At 35.4% G+C, this 20,958-nt stretch overlaps 1 protein-coding gene across 3 annotated transcripts in view; it reads right to left on the bottom strand.

Annotated features, from left to right (window-relative positions):
- Nucleotides 1-20,958, bottom strand: part of MKLN1 (muskelin 1) — a 194,390-nt gene that overhangs the window by 53,300 nt on the left and 120,132 nt on the right. For all 3 annotated transcript variants that reach the window (XM_047851006.1, XM_047851005.1, XM_047851007.1), the window contains 3 exons: nucleotides 16,861-17,073; nucleotides 9,537-9,758; nucleotides 6,711-6,840 (listed from right to left, as the gene is read on the bottom strand). In XM_047851006.1, the coding sequence (XP_047706962.1) occupies nucleotides 6,711-6,840; nucleotides 9,537-9,758; nucleotides 16,861-17,073 (565 nt within the window). The remainder of the gene's footprint in view (nucleotides 1-6,710; nucleotides 6,841-9,536; nucleotides 9,759-16,860; nucleotides 17,074-20,958) is intronic.

Here is a 20,958-nt window from a genome sequence, read left to right as displayed (position 1 = left end):
CGTGATGACAGGGCGGAGCCTTCTTGGGATTCTCTTTCTCTACCCCTCCCCTGCTTGAGCTGTCTCTCAAAATAAATAAACTTAAAAAAAAAACATATTTATAAGCTTGTAACTAAGAAAAACACCTCTGGGAGAGTGGAAGGGGGCATTATGGAAAGTTATTATTAACTATAACATTGAGAGAAAAAAAGTACATAATCCAATTTTATCAGAATGGCACAAGTGGAAAAGATGCTAAATGGAAAGCAATGAAACCCATTATACTGAAAATAAGCAATACCGTTACCTAGCTCAGTAACTAATCTATGTTAATGACAACTCATTAGCTTCAGAATCTTCTCTATATGGCTGAATTAGCCTGATTTAGTTAATTGATAAAGTCTAAAAGGATAAAAACCGTAACGATTTATTCTATATAATTACATTCATACAAACACATACACTCTGTTATTAAAAAACAATGCCAATAATGTCAATGTTTGACCAATTCTGAAAGTTGAACTAAAAATCAGTAAGATTTTAAGGTTTTCATGAAAATATGTTTATAGCTAAATCAGATCTTGCAGACGTTACAAGCTTAGCCCTCATGTTAGTTTCACAGCCTGATAGCAGAAGGGAATGAAATTTAACTGTCAAAATTTTGGAGCTAGATGAGGCCTTAAGATCAACTGGTTCAATCTCCTCATTTTCAGATGAATAATCAGGCCCAGAGGAATTATGCATATAATTCTGCCAAAGTTGCAGAGGGATGAGTGGCAGACCCAGAAGAAGAGAGACCAAGTTTTCTGATTCTCAATTCACTATTCTTTCAATTATACCAATCTGTCACTATGGTTAGAACAGAATGGAATAAACAGTGACAGATGTGGGAAAATACAGTCAACAGATGTTAAGGAACAAAACAAGTAAACACATAACTACTAGAAGAACAGGGATTAGGTTGTAAGAGCTCTATATCACCAAAGCTCGGCTCAGCATCTGGCAAATGGTAAAGACTCGATCTGTGTGTGTTACCTTGAATAATACAGATATGAGAAAGTAATCCTATTACAATAAACTGAGTTTCTATAGCAAACTATAAAGCTCTGGTGGTGTAACAGACTATCTTCTAAACATAATTTTCAATTAGTGTTAAATACAGAGCTTACATATGGGGAGTCTGCTAAACCCCCTGTGCTTGCCAAAAGTTATTCAGAAATAAACCCAAATTTTAGATGTGCTGAATTCTGATGTAATTATGTATGTGTTAGACACAATACTAATAAATCTCTTCTTTCTAAGCAGCTGCCAATCCGCTGATTTAAGTTGTAATCTCCTTCTGAGGGGAGCATAAAATTGTTATACTTTAGTAACAGTTGAGGTTTCTTTAGATCTCGAGATGTTAAATCTAAGACAATTCATTTAAATAATTGTAAAGAGCAACATTTAAGATTTTATAGTATCTGATACAAAAAATTATAATAAGCGGCAGTAATTTTACAATTACATATGCCATCTCTAATTGGTGATCTTAATAGTTCAAATTTCTTCTATGATTTCAAACAATCCAATTTGAAACTCACATCATAAATGCAGTTTTAATCAAATAACCCACATTACTGAATCATAGACAAACATAGTAATTATATGTTAAGTCCATCTCAAATTACAGTAATTAACTGTAGTAGACAAGCTTTAGAAGAACAGTTAATAAACAGACTGTTTAAATAAGCTACAGAGCATCCATGTAATGGAACAAAACTGGTGTTTTCCAAGAATATTTAATAATGTGGAAATTTAAATAGTATCCTGCCTTGTCCTTAGAAGGACTTTTCATGGCTTAAAAATAATAATCTAGTAAGGTAAAATAAAATTAAATGGACTTTTAAAAATCAGGTGAAAGTAATCCTATGGGAGGACAATACAATATAACATAGTTCTGACATGAGGTTTTCTGATTGGTCTAACTTAATCCAGTGAAAGATTTTTTAGGAGATCTGGAGTACTGAAAAGAGTGAACGCTCTTTAGGCAATCTTGATTAAAGTCTATGTATTTCAGATAAGCTTTTCACAGGTTTGGAAAAGCAGTCAAGATTATACTGTCAGATGAATATCTAGAATTGTGTTTACAATGAATATTAAAACCACATGCTTTAACCCTTCACCTGGGCTTGAGGAGTTAGAGAATTTCAGGAGACAATGATTTGTAAGCTAAGACCTGAAACACGAGCACAACATAGCTACACTTTGGAAGTCAGAGGGAAGAGTGATTCAGGTAAGGAGAAGAGCACGGGCAGAAACCCAAAGGCAAGAAAAAGTACTGTATCTATAAAGAATTAATATGCAGTAGTCATAAAACAAAGAATTGGTGGAAAGGTGAAGGTGGATCCTAAAAATACGGCTGCAGAACTAACTAAGGTGGGGCATATCATGAAGGAATCTGAGAGCAGGCTGAGTTTAGACCTAATCCTGAGGGCAAGGGAAACCATGAAAAAAATTTTAATCAAGGAAGAAGACCTATCAAGTTGACGTTTTAAAAAGAGATTTTTTTTTATCTCGCTAACACTAATCAAAGGTAAGGTTGTTAATCTACTTCTCTGTTCTCCCCATACACAACTGTAAGCTCTAGGAAGATAGAGCCCTTATTTCCAATTGTGATCTCTAGCACTTAGCTTGTATCTAGCACCTAGTAGGTGCTAGATACAAAAAGTATCTGTTGAATAAATGTTAAAGCACATGATTCTGCACTGCACTGGTAACACAAAACTGCTATATTCTGCCTGCAGTATGGAGAAAGACTTGGGGGGAGAGGTGGGGTACACAAGAAGAGGAAGACCACTTATTACAGTCAAGTGTAATCAAGTAAATATTTATCAACTATATTCTCAACACAAAATGACTATAGTAAATACAAGAACTTGATAAGCCTTTGAGAGGTTTTAATGAAATAATCAATGTAACAGTCTCTGTTCAGAGTATATATGTTTTCAGGGCCCCTGGCTGGCTCAGTCGATGGAGCAAGCAGCTCTTGATCTCAGGGTTGTGACTTTGAGATTACTTAAAAATAAAATCTTTTAAAAACAAATAGGCAAACCAAAAAAGAAGAAGAAGAAGAAGAGGAGGAAGATCAGGAAGACAGGCCAAACAGGTGATGACAGCCCACACTAGTGAGGTTGCAATGGGACAGAGAAAAGATGGAGGTAAAACTAGCATGAGTTAATTACTGAATAGATCAGTGAACCTACAGGTAGCACTGGCAGACTCTCGTGAAAATTGAGGTACCCAACAGTAACACCAGCTGAAACTAGAGGGTCAATCTGGCCACGAGCAGGGATACTACATAATTTTGGTTACTTATAGACACACAAGCTAAGGCTGAGAAATTAGGTAACTTGTCCAAGGTGACATGACTACAAACTGAGATGGGCTCTGGAGAGCTAACACAGTGGTTCTCAATTCTGGCCACAGGAGTATCAGAAACCCAGGAGGGGAGCGGAGTGAGGGGAGACAGACAGAGATATATGGGTGGGGGGTAGAGAGGAAGGGACAAATGGGAAGGAAGAGAAAAAAAAGAAGGAAAGGAGGAGAGGGAGAGAGACGAGGAAGGGGAGAGAAGGAAGGAGGGAGGAAGATGGAGGAAAAAGAAAGAAAAACAAAAATGAGAAGAACGGGATTTCAGTTTCATTTGAACACACCCGACAGAGCTGCTGAGGTTCCACAATTCTAAGTAAAACCACAACACTGTAAGGCAGGAAAACTTCCCAAGTATGTAGTCTAGCCAGATGCTCAACTCTGCCAGAAAAATCCTCTCTTAAAGCACCATACGACCTTTGGACGCTGCAACTTGTAGACGCTGTCAAAATTAAGCACTTGGAAAACGTGTATCTGGACAAAAGAGTGATATTTGGACACAGAGTGATATCTTCAAAACTTCAATCAATCAGATCATGACCCTGGCATTAAACTTTTCAATAAATTCCTATTCTATTTAGAAAAAAAGAATTCCACATTTCTTGCATTTGTACAAGGCACTGAATAATCAGTCTTAACCAGTCTGCTAACTTCATTTCATACCAACTCTCCCCACCCTCAACTGGCACCAGCCCCATCTCTTTCTGGAATACGTTGAGTTCTTTCCTGCTTTGGGACCTTTGTACTTGCTCTTCTCTCACTTCTTAATGTGGTTCTTCCTAACTCTACTTCTCATCTTAAATCTTAAAGATGACCTCTGCAGAGATGGTTTCCAACCTGCTTTATCTACATGGGACATGCCTTATTCTCATGGAAGGTTTCTTCACAGCACTGAATGGCAACTGCAAGTCTCTCCAGTAGCATGTGAGTCCTCTAAGAGGAGGGATCTTAACCCCCAGGCCCACAGCTATTTCTCAAGGTTCTTAAACATACACAGCATACGGAAGGCACCAAAATATGTTAGGAGGGAAGACAAGAGAGGGTCAAACTTAGATGTTAGCAGATGACCAACAAATATCATTAAATTAATGAATAAACTTGCTTGCATGAAATAATTCACCATAAATTAAAAATTAAAGAACATATAGCAAAACTGGTGATTCTGATTTCACAGAAGTTGACTATAGCAATAATTAGGGAATGAATCCACACTTGTCTTTTTTCCTAATACTTCTAGTCCACGGTAGTAAAACCATATGATGAAAAAATATTAGCACAATTTAATGTTAATTTAAAAATTGAATATAAAATTCTGCAAAGTTTCATACAATAAATACCTTTTTTTTGAGAAACTGTTTAAAACAATTTTAATATTTATGTATTGTTGAGAGAGACAGAGCATGCATGCACGTGAGCGAGCGAGCAGAGGAGGGGCAGAGAGAGAGGGAGACACAGAATCTGAAGCAGCTCCAGGCTCTGAGCTGTCAGCACAGAGCCTGATGCGGTGCTCAAAGTCACCAGCCATGAGATCATGACCTGAGCTGAAGTCAGACGTTCAATTGCCTGAGCCACCCAGGCACCCCTGGGAAACTGTATTATTATTATTTTATTGTTAAGGAATCCACTTCTATGACTATCTTGAGGCCCAGGCTGGGTTAAGAGTAATGAGTCCTGGAAGTAACTATACCAGACTCTGAACTTTCTGGTTATAAGCACTGTATTCTCTCTCTACCTCAGCTGAAAACCCAGACTCAGGAGGCCTCAATCCCTGCTTCTCTATTCCAAGATGCCAAAGCCAACTCTAAGAGGCTTTTTCAGAGAAGACGACGACTTTGCCTTCCCAGAAGACAAACCCTTTACTTTGCTTTATGAGTCACAATAAATATTCAAAAACCAGACAGAAATATACCAAAATGGTAACAGATTATGTCTGGATAGTTTGATACATTTTCTTTTTTTTGCATCTTTCTAATATTTTCCAAATTCTCTACATATTATTACTTTTATAATGAAAACAAAATTGAACCAAAAAAATAATTATCACACGTTGCTGGCTCTAAAGCTAGCCATAACCGTAAGCAAAGCATTATCCTGATCAATTCTGCAAGTTACTATATAATAACAACTAATCTTGAAAAATCTCCAAATGATTGTCATTAGAGCTTACTTAGAGTGAATTTTTGTACTAGGTCTTTGCTACTATCACTGTTTGCTACTATCACACTTTGCTACTATCTTGGAAGTAGCTTAAGTATGGTGGAAAAAAAACACCTCTGTACTCATTTCCCCCAGAAAATAAAGCTCTAGCCTCTGTCTAGTAAGACATATGGGAAAAGAGTCCTAAGGGTCCCTTCATGTCCACTTTTTAAGTATGGTGCTCTTTTGTCAAAAAATTTTTTTTAAGTTTTTCCTCATTAATATCAACTATTTTAATAAAAAGATCTATTTTCCTAAATAATAGCTATGGGGTGCCTGGGTGGTTCAGTTGGTTAAGTGTCTGACTTTGGCTGAGGTCATGATCTTGCAGTTTGTGAGTTTGAGCTCCACGTTGGGCTCTGTGCAGACAGCTCAGAGCCTGGAGTCTGCTTTGAGCCTGTGTGTGTGTCTCTCTCTCTCAAAAATACACATTAAAAAATTTTTTTAAAAAAGCTAAAAGAAAAAAAAAGCAAGCTGATCTAATTTCTCAAATTAGATCATTTCAAACAATTGGGTCTTAAACAAATACTATTCTTCTGTGTGTAATAGTCACAGGGTAACTATGTAAATTATTATCCAAAATAAGACACTTGAGAGTGAATGGGGCACTATTAATAACCATGCAGGGCAATATGCATTACACTGGGACTATCTCAAGCAAATCAATCACCCTCATACTTAGGAGAATAACTTGGATGCTGAGCTTGCAAACTTAAAAGGCATTACCAGTTACATTAGGTCCTCCCTCAGAACAAAGACATACTCTACCATGCTAGTGCCTGTTAGATTAGTCACTATAGTAAAAGCAGAAGGTGGAAAGGATTAGCAAAAATAGAATAAGAGTTTTTAAGATACTTATTTTTGCAAAGCCCCTCCACCAAACAAGCACACACATAAATAATATCTTTAGAAATTTATAAAAGGAAATAATATAATAACTTACATATTTTAAACAGATAAAACTGAATAATTTAGCTGGTAGATTTTTCTTCCTCTTACTCAGAATTACTTCAATTAAAGACACAGGGAAAGGGTGAAGAATGGTTAGAAAGAAAAGATAACGGTCTACAGTCTTCTTTCTAAAGTAGCTAAGACGCGAGAGAAGAATCACTAAATGCCTTTACCCATTCCAGAGTCTTTCTTGGTGCCATCTGATATTATGTCTACATGATCAGAGTCCACATCATAACTAAAGAAATCATTCAAATAGGTCTTCGATCGCTGGCCACCAAATACATATAAGCAACGATTTTTCTGAAAAATAAGGAAAAAAGGGCAAAGAAGGGAGAAAGTAGTCACTTCCATGAAGAATTCAGAGTGATCCTTTTAAAATTTAAACCTCTATAAAAGCCATTTTATGACAGATCCCATGCAATGGAGTACTGTACTGGTATAAAGAGGGATGATGAAGTTCTCTCATACTAAGAGGTGGTGACCTCTAGGATACCCTATGAAAGTAAAAAAGCAAGGTACAGAATAATGTATACAGTGCTTCCTTTGCATAAGAAAGGGAAAAAAGGAATATGTATATGTTTGTTTCTTTCTTCAAAAAGAAACAAAGGAAAGAAAGTAATAAAAGACCTTTATGAGAAGGGACAAAGCAAGAAGACAGGGATAGAGAAATCTTATCACTCCAAAAGTATAGTTTTGCCTTTAGAACCATGTATACTGTTTTTATTTAATTAGAAAACAAAATTAACTCAAAAGAAAAAAACAATCTCTGAAATTTGAAAAACAAGGAAATAAATCTATCTGTACATAAAGATATGACCACACAGGGACATGATCACACAGAGAAATAGTATTTCTAGTGATTTTAATTCATGTTTTTTGACTCTCCATCCCTAGCTATATCCTAAACAGAAAAATAATGAGAAAGCAACCTGAAACAACATTCAGTAATTTTTGTTAGTTCTGTGATTCTGTAACTATTACAGAAAAACAGAATAATGTAATATTGCCACTAAGAAGGATTTTAACCTTAAAAGATACACAAATACAAAACCAAAAGGATATTAAATTTTAAAACTCTATGATTTTTAATTTGAATTGGCCATGTTAGTAGGAACTAATGACTTAATTTTTCTCTTACTAAAAAAATATATAGACATGTGCATATATACATATAGCTATACGTGTACATAGCTCTATGTGCGTGTATAGTGGGAAGGGGGCACTCTTGGACAAAGAGAAAAATTGGGGCATCAAGAATAATGACAGCACTGGATTAAACACATCAAATATATAAGTCCACAAGTTCATAATAATGCTTAAAAAAATACACTGGTTAACTGTGGAGCCTCAACTTATTAATATGAAAAGGTGACAAAGAGAAAAAATCAAGTATTTTTCTGTGTGGTGTACACATCAGGGTAGCCAAATCGTTAATGAGGGTAAGTTTTTAATATCAGAATCAATTAATAAATACAGAATAAATAACATAATTAGAAAAATCTGTTTCACAAACCCTACACAATGATTATCAATGACTGCAAAAACCATTCAGTAAAAAGTTGACAAGAAACTTTATTACTGATCAATCAGGCTGTAACACCTAAACCCACAGAATATTCTTAACATCACCAAAAGTATGACAACTACACATTAAATGCCTCTTGACATTTTGCAATCAGACCATCTTTTAAGTATTCTTGCACCCCTCTTTTTGCCTTCCCTGCCTCCAAAAAAAGAGAATCTAAAATGAATGAAGCCTCTAGATCTAACTACCAGCTTACAGGAAATATAGAGACTAGACAATCACAACACTACAAGGATAAAATTAGCCAAATCAAGAATACAGGAAATTTGAGAGCACACATGATTCAGTTTAACAAGTAAATAAATGGCATGCAAGGGGGAAAAAAATAGGAGCAGGGAGTACTGTTATGGCTTAAAAGAAATCTCTGAGACATAACCACCAAAAACAATACACAGATCTTTTTTAGAGCCTGACTTGCCGAAACCTACTATAAAAAGGTATTTTTCAGTATTTCAGAAAACAAAATAAATGCAAACTATATATTAATGATAATATGAACTTGCTGGTGGTTTGGTTCACTATTATAATGGTATCATAATTATATTTATAAAAAGTCCTTATCTGTTAGAGATACACTACCGTATTTACAGGTGTAATGATACATTGTCTGGGATTTGCCTTAAAATACCCCAGCACAAAATTTAAGAATAAACTTAAAAAATCTACTCCTGAAATCGCTGTTGCACTATATGCTAACCAACTTGGATGTAAATTAAAACATAAATTAATTAAAAAAATAAACTTAAAAATCAGAGAAACATCAAAGAAAGAAGTGAAATATTAAGGGGCAGATATATGAAAAATGAATAGTGGAATATTGCTAATTGTTGAGACAGATAAATAAGTACACAGGAATTTATTACACTCTTCTCTATACTTTGATATATGCTCAAAATAGCCCACAGTATGTTTTTAAAGTTATGTTCACAGAAAGAAGCCCAGGTTTTCATTATAACATCTGAAAAGGTAAAACAAATGTTTCTATATTGGTTTTGCTGATAAATTTAAATTCTAATTCTATATAGTCAATTCTTAATTCCTCACACTTAATGGAGAGTGGCAGAGAGAAAAAGAGAACAATTGATCTTCTAGTTACTAAGAGAAATCAGTAAGCAGAAAGGTATTAAGAAAGAGAAATAGCTACAGTATCTGTATCAGCAGTAAAGTTAGTCATAAAAGTGCCTTGATTAATAGTTGAGTAATAACTATTAAGGAATTACTAGGTTAGTGGGAAGAGTCTCATAATTACCAAACAGTACATTGGCTAAGGAAGTTTTATTTTTGCCTCTCATTGCTAACACTAATCATTTATTTTTAATAAAAAGTTTTGATCTCTTTCTGAAGATTTAGATTTTACTATTCCTTTTCCTATTGAGACAAAATAAGAATACGATATATAGAATATTCTTACTGAGTGGAATAGCATGCAGTGTCCTATCCGAGACTGGATGTCCTCAGGCCCAGCATTACAGGAGTCCTCTCGAAGAAGTTTCCAAGTTTGACATTGACAGTTGAAAGCAAACAACCCACTGAACTGTGGTTCACTGGCTCTGCTGTCGTCTACGCTGCCATTACATGTCAAAATTCTACCACCAAAGGTGTAGATCATATGTTTTTCTGAATCCATACACATCTATCAGAACAAGACAAGATTGAAGAGTTATAGATTGTTCCTGTCATATGTGCTAAAATGAAACCAACGTGTGCAGTTTTAGATTCTCAAAAAACTAAACTTTGCCTTAATAACACTAAATAGCACCCTTGATTACCGTGTGCACTTACTGTAATAATGCTCACCATCTGCAGAGATTCAGGATGGATTCCTTAATACTTGGTCAGGTTTCCACTTTTCCCAGTGAGAGTAAAATATGTAGGGTTAAAGAGCTTTATGCTTTCTTTAAACTGTGTAATTTTTACCAAATCAATCAATAATACATGAAGTGCTAAGTTATACCTAAGATTGAATACTGATCATACTCTATGGGTAAAGTGATCACACCCTCCTGTTCATCCTCCTTATAAAAAAACTCCCTTCTTTCTATTCTAGGCAAGCATCCATCCTATTAATTTTGCTACCATTTAATCAGACAGCAGATATGTCAATAAGAGTGACACAGCTGAATTCATCTTTCTGTATTTATTTTGCAAAACTCTTCAGATTATGTTGTTACAAAATAGCAAAAACAAACAAAGACATTTGCAGTCAATCCAGACTGACTTCTGTGGTGATGACTTTACCTCCTTTAACACACTACATATTTAATTTTCTTTGATGTATGTTTTGCAATTTATGTTCAAAAGCCAACCTTGATTCTTTCGTTCTTTCCACTCAAGGAGATCATGGCTTTTCATAAAAGTATCTCTGAGAAAAAAGCCATATGCCGCAAGACAATAAGAACCAAATTCTATTTCAAAGTGGATAGACAAACTGGACAAATTCTATATAAGTCCAAGTTGGGAATCAGATGTTGAACACAAGTGGCACTGATATTTAAAGAATAAATTGCATATACAAAACATCTATTTTTTTGGCCAAAGCACAAATACCAGCCATTGTATGCTCAATTTTCTCCTCCCATCAAATTGTGACATTCATCTCTTTTTGTACTGTTTTTAGGAAAAACCTATTTTAAATATAAATTTTATTTTTTAAATTCATATTAAAAAGAAAAGATTCTAGCATCTCCTAATTTTCCCCTAACCACTAAAAAAGATCCAGTCACTTGCCAGGTTTCTGACAACCTTCCATAAATTAAGGTGAAAATCTACTATTCCTCAAGGGTGAAATCTTGGTGAATATAGTTGAAAGTATTCCCACTCTTGACACATTACCCTGTCTCAAGTACTTAATGCTCAGATCTCTCCAAGCACCTCAGAATCAGGTTGAAAATCTTGAGTGACTCATTATATGACCCTATTTAAATTTTCATAAATTTACAAATTCACACTATTTTTGGCCAATCTCTGTTATCCAGTCCTTATGTTTCTGCTTCATATAGCTACAAAAGGGTTTTCTATTTCCTTCTGGGGATATTGAAGTTTAATTTTAATGTGGTAATTCTCATTTGTTATTAGTGGTGAAGCATAAACATAACTTTATCTCGGTAGCTCTCTCCAGAATACCAGACCAAACCAACTCAAAAAAAAAGAGTAAGATACTGTAGTAGCGTCACCAATTCTTTCCCATATCTTAGAACGAACAGGACACAAAACAGAAATAATTTTATTCCTTCAGTTCGGTTCTTCCCTGGATAAGATAAGCAGTTTCAATGAGAGTCAATTATCGAACAAAAAGTGTTAATCAATCACCCTAGGAAACTTTATGCTGTTCAGCGGTTTATAATTTCATTTTCATTCTTAATCTCTGAAAAAATTTTCTGAACAGCTAATGATTACTAAAGTTTGTATGGTAATATTAACATCTTTTCTCTGAAGATTTCCAGAGATCACCTAAGTCAAATATTGGAACACCACTCACTCATCTACTCTATCAAGTTAGAAATTTAATTTCTAAAATCAAACAGTGGATAGTCACTTATTCCACACCCCAATGTTTTAAAATCCAAAAGAGTCTTTATTTTACTCTATCAAATGAATACAACATTGGCTAGGATTACCCTGGGTTCAAAATAATTCTCTCCTCACAAAATTTCAAGCTTTCAAAGCAGTGTTGCCCAAACCACCAACCTCTAAAAACGCCTCATACTAATCTGATCCTTGCTTACTTACAAAGGTGACCAGTTTCCTCTCTGCAGCCTTTAGGATTTTCTCTTAATTCCTGGTTCTAAAATTTCATTAAGGAAGTATCCAGGTAGGGATAGTTTTACTTCATTCATCCTAATCTGTCCCTGGTGTTTTAATTCTAAAACCTGTCTTTCTTCAGCTCTGAGTTTTTTTCCTTTTTAACCTTGAGGTTTGCCGTTTTTGGTTTGCCTCCATTCTTTTTCTAGAACTCCTATTAGGTGGATATTAGAACTTCAGGATCTTTTCTCTTTTCCTTAACATTTCTCTCATAATTTCAGCTAATTTAGTAACCACTTAAAGGTAAGAGCTTTTTAATCAATTCACTGAGATTGCTGTTTTGCTGTCAAATCTTTAACTTATATTTTTTCTAGATACTTCTTTATCATGGATGAAACAGCCTCCTGAGTTACTCTATAAACATCACTTAAATTTATCTTAAAGGCTTCTTCAGTTTACAGTTCTAGCTGTTCTTGTTAATTCTCACTTTGCTGAATTCAGTACCCCTGTCTCATGGTATTAATTATTTGGAATTTTTTAGCTGCTGTTACAGGCCTTTTTGTATCTGTGAATCCCTATTCATCCGCCTCTTCATATCCAGCAGCCTTCCCCAAGGGAGCTGGTGGCGAGAAATGAGACATGATGCCGTCAAGGGCGCCAGAGCAGCTCTCCATTGCCTCCTGGGAGTACTGTTCCATCATTCCAGCTCCAGTGTCTATGCTCAACACCTGATCTGTAGACAGTTATCAAAGGTAAGTGCTGCTCAAACTGGAAAATGCCCTGCTGTTCAGTCACCAATTGTTCATCTAATACTTGCCCTAGCTATATACACTTTGAGACTCAAGGAATTCTCCCCATTTTTTTTAAGTTCCCCAAGAACACTCTTTCTAGTTTATTAACATTACTACCAGTGTATTCTTTTGCATTTCATAGATTGTGGGGCAGAAGGGCAGTAAAAGTATACATTCAGCCTGACAATGATCTAGTGGCCCGGGGAGAATGTTAATGAGCTGAGATCTCCAATGCTTTGATTAAAGTTTCTCCAGCCACTTCTTGGCTAGATTGTATTCTATTTTCTAGTAATTTCCCCCCAAAATGTTTATACTTGAAGGACAATTTGGCTTGATATAAAACCCTTGATTCACACTGTCTTTTCTTGAATACCTTCTAGATGTTGCTCTATTGCCTCTCTTGGCATTGAACATAGCTGTAGAAAAATCTGACACCAGTCTCATTTGATTTCTCTTCTAGTTGACTTGATAAGTTTGCCTAGCTGTATCAAAATGCTCTATCTTTGAAATTCAATATACCTTAGAGTTGAATGTCTAGGTCAATTTCCCCTGAAGATAGCATGCCCTTTCGATATGTAAGTAGTCTTGAATTAATTATTAATAAATATTTACTCTATTCCACGGTCTTGGTTTTCTTCTTTAATGTCTCCAATTATGTGTATGTTGGCTCTCTTTTGACTGCATTCTCCATCTATAATTTTCTGGCTAATCCTTTTTAAGTCTTTTTTCTGTTTTCTTTATCAGCTCTTCTTATTTCTGTGCTATATGACACTTACCTATTCTTTACACACCTTGTAGATTATTGTTACTTTCTGGAAGTGCCAATATAATTTTCTTTCTTTCTTTTTTTTTTTAACGTTTATTTATTTTTGAGACAGAGAGAGACAGACCATGAACGGGGGAGGGTCAGAGAGAGGGAGACACAGAATGTGAAACAGGCTCCAGGCTCTGAGCTGTCAGCACAGAGCCCGACGTGGGGCTTGAACTCACAGACTGCGAGATCATGACCCAAGCCGAAGTCGGCCATTTAACCGACTGAGCCACCCAGGCGCCCCCAATATAATTTTCTTTAATCTCTTTCCTGAATTTTATCAGGTCCACTTTCACTTGCACCTATTATTTGGCCATCTCATCTGCATTCTTGAACTTATGCTTTGTAGTCTTCTTGACAGTTGCAAGCTTCCTTAAGCCATTTAATTCATTTTAGAATACTGGGATATAACTTTTCACCTGCTGTTACATGAAGGAAAGTTTTGCTGGTTCTTGTTCTTCAGAGTACCTCTCTAAAGATTTGGTGTTTATTGCTTTTTCATTTTTCATATTTAAATGAGTTGAACTGCCCTGGATGGGATAACAGAAGGTTCCTAACAGAAGGGTGATGCTCTTGCTCCAGGATTCTCTCCTCTGCTGCTACTGAATTAAATGACTTCTTCAAAACCTGGTGCTACTGTGAAGTCACGTTATTTCTAACTACAAACCTTATCTGGTTTAGGGGGGGTTTCTGTTTCATGCCTTGAGCTCTCCCCTATTACACTGTTGTGGGCATCAATACTGGTTCTGGGCATTTCAGTTGTTTCTGGCTAAACTTACAAGGAATTGGGAGTCGTGGGTTTTCTCTGGCTCCTGGTTTTACTGAAATGTGACCTGTGGGGGTGTTTTTCCTTAATCTTTTTGTTTGGTTCTCATTGTTACTGAAAATCATATAAAGAAACAACTTGGAAAATTTCAGAACTAAGCTACCACTGTGATCTTAAGAAATCCAAAAGCTTTAAATTTTAGGGTTTTTTTTTATGTTAAAATTCAAAATGGCAAAGTAACTTCTAAACATGTCTTCATGCCTCTAGCTTTCTCACGTTCTTCTCAAATTTGAATGTGAAGTGTCAAGTCTTAATGTGTCATAAATGACCCTAGGTAATTTTTGGAGTAAGTTCCAACGTATAGTTTTATTTGCATGAAATCGAATACAAAATGAAGACTTATAAAGATTATGTTAATTGATGAAATCCTGGTTTCTTCACCCCTAGTGTTCTTCTATTACATCTAATCAGATGAAAATCAAGCATCATGTAACAGAACCTAGCTTCCAAAGAACATTCAATTGTATTAAAGTCAAGACAAACCAAGGTCACACACAAGGACAATAAATGTGCTCCACTCAGACTACCCCTGAGCTATTCTTTTTTCAATCTATAAAAAGAAAGACATAAGCATCTTTTGTAAAAGAAATTTGTAACCAGTTGGAAGAAAATAAATGGTTTCCCTAACAGTGTTATCTGCTGATGCTCTGTTTTTAAAAGATTGGAACCAGCCTAACATTTTTTGGAGTATTTATTTTCCACATGAGCAACACTGAAGGTGTCAGCAGGGAAGTGCAGAGCTTTGCAGAGTTCAGTTATGTAGAGCCAGCAGAAGTTCTAAATTCAATCTGGGGAATACTCTGAAGACTAACATTTTTGATTTTCTACCCACTACTCACTTGATAGGCATAAAACCCACTCCTCTTTTCCTTACCATTCTCCTATAAAAACTACTTGTTATTATAAGTATGTCAGTAGAATAGTTTAAAGGCAAAGAATTAACAAAAACCTCCAAAGAAAATAAAGACTGGGGTTTTAATTCCTAGATAAGATATTAGGCCTAAGCTAAATTCTGTGATAATCTTAGCACCACCTATGATTTCTCAAGTACTAGATAATACTATGTTCATCAATGCAGTGCTACAGAGTTTTAAAAAGTCTTTTCTCCCTCATACTACAAAAAACCCGTTGGATATGGGGTGAGCCAAGTAAAACTGCCTACAGAATTGTTACTGGTTATTGTTTTGGGTACTGACCTAAACTGATATACACTAAATATGTAAAAACAGATAACAGTGACAATGACATTGATGGGGATAATGATGAGCATATTAAATTTTTAATATTAAAAAGGTTTACAGATCACTGTGTGTAGTCTTCTAGTTTATAACACCATTATGTGATTTCTACTGTTGTTCAGTTTAAATTTTGTTGTTGTTTTGTTGTTGTTGTTGTTTAACATTTATTTATTTTTGAGAGGCAGAGGAGGCAGAGCATGAGCGGGAGAGGGAGAGAGAGAGAGGGAGACATAGAATCCAGGGCAGGCTCCAGGCTCTGAGCTGACAGCACAGAGCCCGATACAGGGGTCGAACTCACCAACTGTGAGATCATGACCTGAGCCGAAGTCGGATACTTAACTGACTGAGCCACCCAGGCACCTTTTTAAATGTTTATTTTTTTTGAGACAGAGAGAGTGTGAGCAGGGGAGGGGCAGAGAGAGAAGGAAACACAGAATCCAAAGCAGGCTCCAGGCTCTGAGCTGTCAGCACAGAGCCCGATGTGGGGCTCGAACTCACAGACCATGAGATCATGACCTGAGCCGAAGTCGATGCTTAACCGACTGAGCCACTCAGGCACCCCTTATTGGTGCTCAGTTTAAACTTCATCTAGTATATGTCAAATTTCTATCTGCTTTATGATTATATACAAAAGTAAATATATTTCACTCCAATTGGAAGAAAAGCTCTGGATTTCAAATTCTCAAACTCATTATAAAATAATTTTAAATTTCTTACAGGAATGCAGAATAAAGTTTTAAAAGTGTAAGTTGTTACTGTTATGAGTTATGACTGTTTATTATAAAATCAAAATTTGTTTTCCTAATATGTACTGCTCCATCTACTCTATAAAGTTTTTATAAATTAACACTTGTTCTGATATTAGTATTTTATCTTGCATCAAACAAGAGAAAAAAATTTTATTTATTTTTTATTTTTATTTTTTTAAATTTATTTTTTTTTTAACGTTTATTTATTTTTGAGACAGAGAGAGACAGAGCATGAACGGGGGAGGGGCAGAGAGAGAGGGAGACACAGAATCGGAAGCAGGTTCCAGGCTCTGAGCCATCAGCACAGAGCCCGACACGGGGCTCGAACTCACGGACCGCGAGATCGTGACCTGAGCCGAAGTCGGATGCTCAACCGACTGAGCCACCCAGGCGCCCCGAGCAAAAAAATTTTAACTAACTTTATACCTACTGAAACAATAGTTACTTTTATTATCTATTATAGGTATTTACATAGGAAATCACTAATAGACAACACAGCATAACATGCGAAATAAACTCTAAGAGCAAGAGTTACTGAGCACTAATTAGTTCCACCATATATTTATCAGTGCACCAAACCTGATGATCAAACACCAATTTTGGCCCTCCGTCAGCAGCAGTGTCCTCACTGAGTAACATCCATGTGTTTGTGTCAATGTCATAACGATAGAAGTCACTTTTCAGAGATTTGCTGTTCCTCACAGAGGAATCCAAATAACGCCCCAATGTGTAGATTTGCCTTCGCTGAATGTCAATGCACATCTTATGACATGATCTGGCGCTAGGACCATTCTGTGAGAGCAAAACAAGAAAAAAGAAAAATACTCAAAGACCAAATAATAAAAAGTAAAATTAAATGTTATTTTTTGTTGACTTTTATTGAAAGGTTTGCAATATAAGTCCAATACACAGTTAGATCTTACCACAGAAATGCTTAAAATCTACCAGGAAAGATGAGATGAACTATTCTGCACATGGCACTCTGCTTATAACACTCATACAGCTTCTGTGATATACTCACTGCACTGTAGTCATTTGTGCACAGAACTCTATTCTCTAGGACATGTTAATCTAAAGACACAATTGGTCTTTTAAAATATTTCTCATTACAATTTCTCATCCGAATCTAGCACAAAACAGACACCCCAAGAATACCTAGAATTGCTGAATTTCGTAACTGGAAGGAACCTTAAAAAGATCTCTAGTTTAATAATCTCCTTTAAAATTTTTTTTTTCCAACGTTTATTTATTTTTGGGACAGAGAGAGACAGAGCATGAACGGGGGAGGGGCAGAGAGAGAGGGAGACACAGAATCGGAAACAGGCTCCAGGCTCTGAGCCATCAGCCCAGAGCCTGACGCGGCTCGAACTCACGGACCGCGAGATCGTGACCTGGCTGAAGTCAGATGCTTAACCGACTGCACCACCCAGGCGCCCCAATAATCTCCTTTTAAAGATGAGGAAACATAACCCAAAGAGAAAAGGTATCCTGAAGACTAGTAAACTAGTGACAGCACCAGAATAAAAATCCAAATCTCTGACTTCTTCATCCATACTTTACATTATATAAAACGGACACTTCCGCTCGGACAAATAACACAATGAGGGAAACAGTATGAATAACACTATATTATCAACAAAAATTATTTAGTTGACATCATTTGTATCACAGGACTGAATAAAAGGCAAAAAAAATATATTGCAGCATAAACAAAACAGAGTTCATGGAAAAAAAAGAACTTCAATTGGGCAGGATTTGATTAGTTGAAAGGGGAAAAGGAGAGATTTAATATTTGTTAAATATGTCCTAAATTCTATCTATGTTACAATATTTGTTAAATATGTCCTAAATTCTATGTATACTAATTACGACATGTCTATGTATATTTCATTCAATCCACATAACTCTATAAGGAAATATTACCATTTCATAGATTCTAAGTAATCTGTTCAGTGTAACAGAACTAGGAAGACAGAGAATCTAAGCTTCAGTGTAACTAGAACCAAAAACTGTGTTCTTTCCACTCTTCTAGATTAGTTTTCCACAAGATAAGAGAAACAAAAGCAAAAATAGACTGAATACAATGTGTGTGGGTATGGCTGAGATGGAGAATTCCTACTGCAGAAATAAGAGTTGAAGAGTAATGCAGAAATAGAAGCCTGGTGAATGACTGACAGAGGAGACTGGATATAACCTCACAGGCAGTAAAGGACTATCATGGGTTTCTAGAGCAGGATAGAACATTAAAAAAGCAGTATTATAAAAAGAGCATTCTAGCACTGTTATTTAGATTAAATGAATAAAGATATTAGGCAGGAAGAATAATTTGACATTAGTTTAATGAATCTAAATGTTAAGTTGATTTGAATCTGCACTTTAGTATTCATACTAAATACTATTTTAAAACTTATTTTTAAAGATTTTTGCCAAAGAAAATCTCCAGCAGATAAGGTGGAAATATTATTTTTTGAAAGAATTTTCTCCCTAGTTAATCTCAAAAACAAAGATAGGGTAATGCATAATAAATCTATGCCATATATTCTAGAATGTGAAATTTGAAATTTTATTAGGGGAGGTAACAGAACTTCCTGCTTCAGCTTAATTAGCCTAACTGCTATTCAAATGAGTAAATTATACTCTTAATATGAAGAAAAATGGAAATAAAAAATAGGAACCAAGAGAATAGAAAACAGACAAAAAAATTGAGATAATTAACAAAGTTGGTTTCCTTAAAGATTAGAATTATAAACCACTAGCAAGACTAATTTTTTAAAAACGAAGAGAAAACACAAATTGCCAAATATGAGAAATGAAAGCAGGAACATAACTTACAGGCTCACTAGAAGTTAAAAAGAAAATAAGGGACCATTATGAAAAAACCTAGGTAAAATCTGACAATGTTGATAAAAATCGGACATATTCCTTGAAAAACTGTAAACTTACCAAAATTGATATGAGATAAAAGAGAAAATCTGAAGTCACTATATCTACTGAAAACTTGATTTCATAATTTAAAAACTTCCCATAGCGACACCTGGGTGGCTCAGTCTTTTAAGCCACTCTTGGTTTCAGCGCGGGTCATGACCTCACAGTTTGTGGGTTTGAGCCCCACATCAGGCTCTGTGTTGGCAGTGTGGAGCATGCTTGGGATTCCCTGTTCTCCCTCTCCCTCTGCCCCTACCCTGCTCTCTCTCTCAAAATAAATAAATAAACATTGAGGGTTTTTTTTAAATAGAATCTTCCCACAAATAAAATGCCAGTCCTAGATATGTATACAGGTAGATTTTATCAAACACAAGAAATAATATTCCTAACTTATTTTATGAGGATAAGAGAACACTAAAACCAATTAACAATAATACTACAAAGGAGAAAGAGGAAAAATAATTTACAGGCAACACCAACCAGTATAACTCATGAACAGACACAAAACTAATCTTTAACAAAATATTATCAAATAAAATGCAGCAATATATAAAAAGGATATTCCTTAACTAACGGGGGTTTATTTCAGGAATGCAAAGTTAATTTTACATTTGAAAACTGATCAAGGTAATTCACCACATTAACAGAATTAAAGGGAAAAAATACGATCTTATCTATATAGAAAAAGCATCTGATGAAATTCAACAGACATTTATGAAGAAACTCATAGAAAACTAGGAATAGAAAGGAATGTCTTCAATCTGGTAAGAATGCATGAAATCCTAAATCTAATTCTTCACTTTTTAAATTTTTTTAGAAAGAGTGAGCGCTCAGGTGCATGCATGAGAGAGACAGAGAGAGAGAGGGAGAGAATCTCAAGCAAGCTCCACACCCAGCACGGAGCCCAAGGCAGGGCTCAATCCCATGACTGTGAGATTACCACCTGAGCTGAAATCAAGAGTTGTACACTCAACCGACTGAGCCACCCAGAAGCCCCTAATCTTTCACTTAACAGTGAAATAATGAACGTTGTCCTGCGAGAATCTGAAACAAGATAAGGATGTCTAGTCTCACTTGCTCTATTTAACACCATATGAGAAGTCCAAATCAGTGCAATAAGGCATTAAAAAAAAAGGTTAGAAACAGAAAAAAAAGAGCAAAAAGGAAGAAAGAAAATTGTCTCTATTCATAGATGACAAAACTGTTGAAACATCTTAAGAAATCAACAAAGAGAAATAATAAATGAATTTAGAAGTGTCATGATATAAAGGCAATAGTAAAAAAATATATTAGCAGGAAGCAAAAAGATAAAAACAATTTTAAGCTCCATTTACAATAGCATGAAAAAACAAAATACACTGGGATCAATCTAATAAAAATATTCAAGACCTCTAACCTAAAAACTCCAAGAGTGCTGACAAATAATGAAGACTGAAATAAATGGAGATTTAATTTAACTATGCTCATGGATTAGAAGATCTAATATTATTAAGACATCAATTCTCAGCAAACTGATTTATAGACATTGCATTCTCAATCATAATCCCAACAGTTTTAGAAATTGACAATATTATTCTAAAATTTATATGGAATGTAAAAGACCTAGAAGAATCAAAATAATTTTTTTTTAAAGTTTATTTATTTCTTTTGGAGGGGGGAGGGGCAGAGTGAGAGGGGAAGAGAGAATCCCAAGCAGGTTCCACACTGTCAGTGTAGAACCCAACACCAGGCGTGATCTCATGAACCAGTGAG

This window comes from Prionailurus viverrinus, chromosome A2 (assembly GCF_022837055.1).
Source record: "Prionailurus viverrinus isolate Anna chromosome A2, UM_Priviv_1.0, whole genome shotgun sequence".
NCBI classification, from domain to species: Eukaryota; Metazoa; Chordata; class Mammalia; order Carnivora; family Felidae; genus Prionailurus; species Prionailurus viverrinus.
This window is presented reverse-complemented; position numbering and strand designations above follow the sequence as displayed.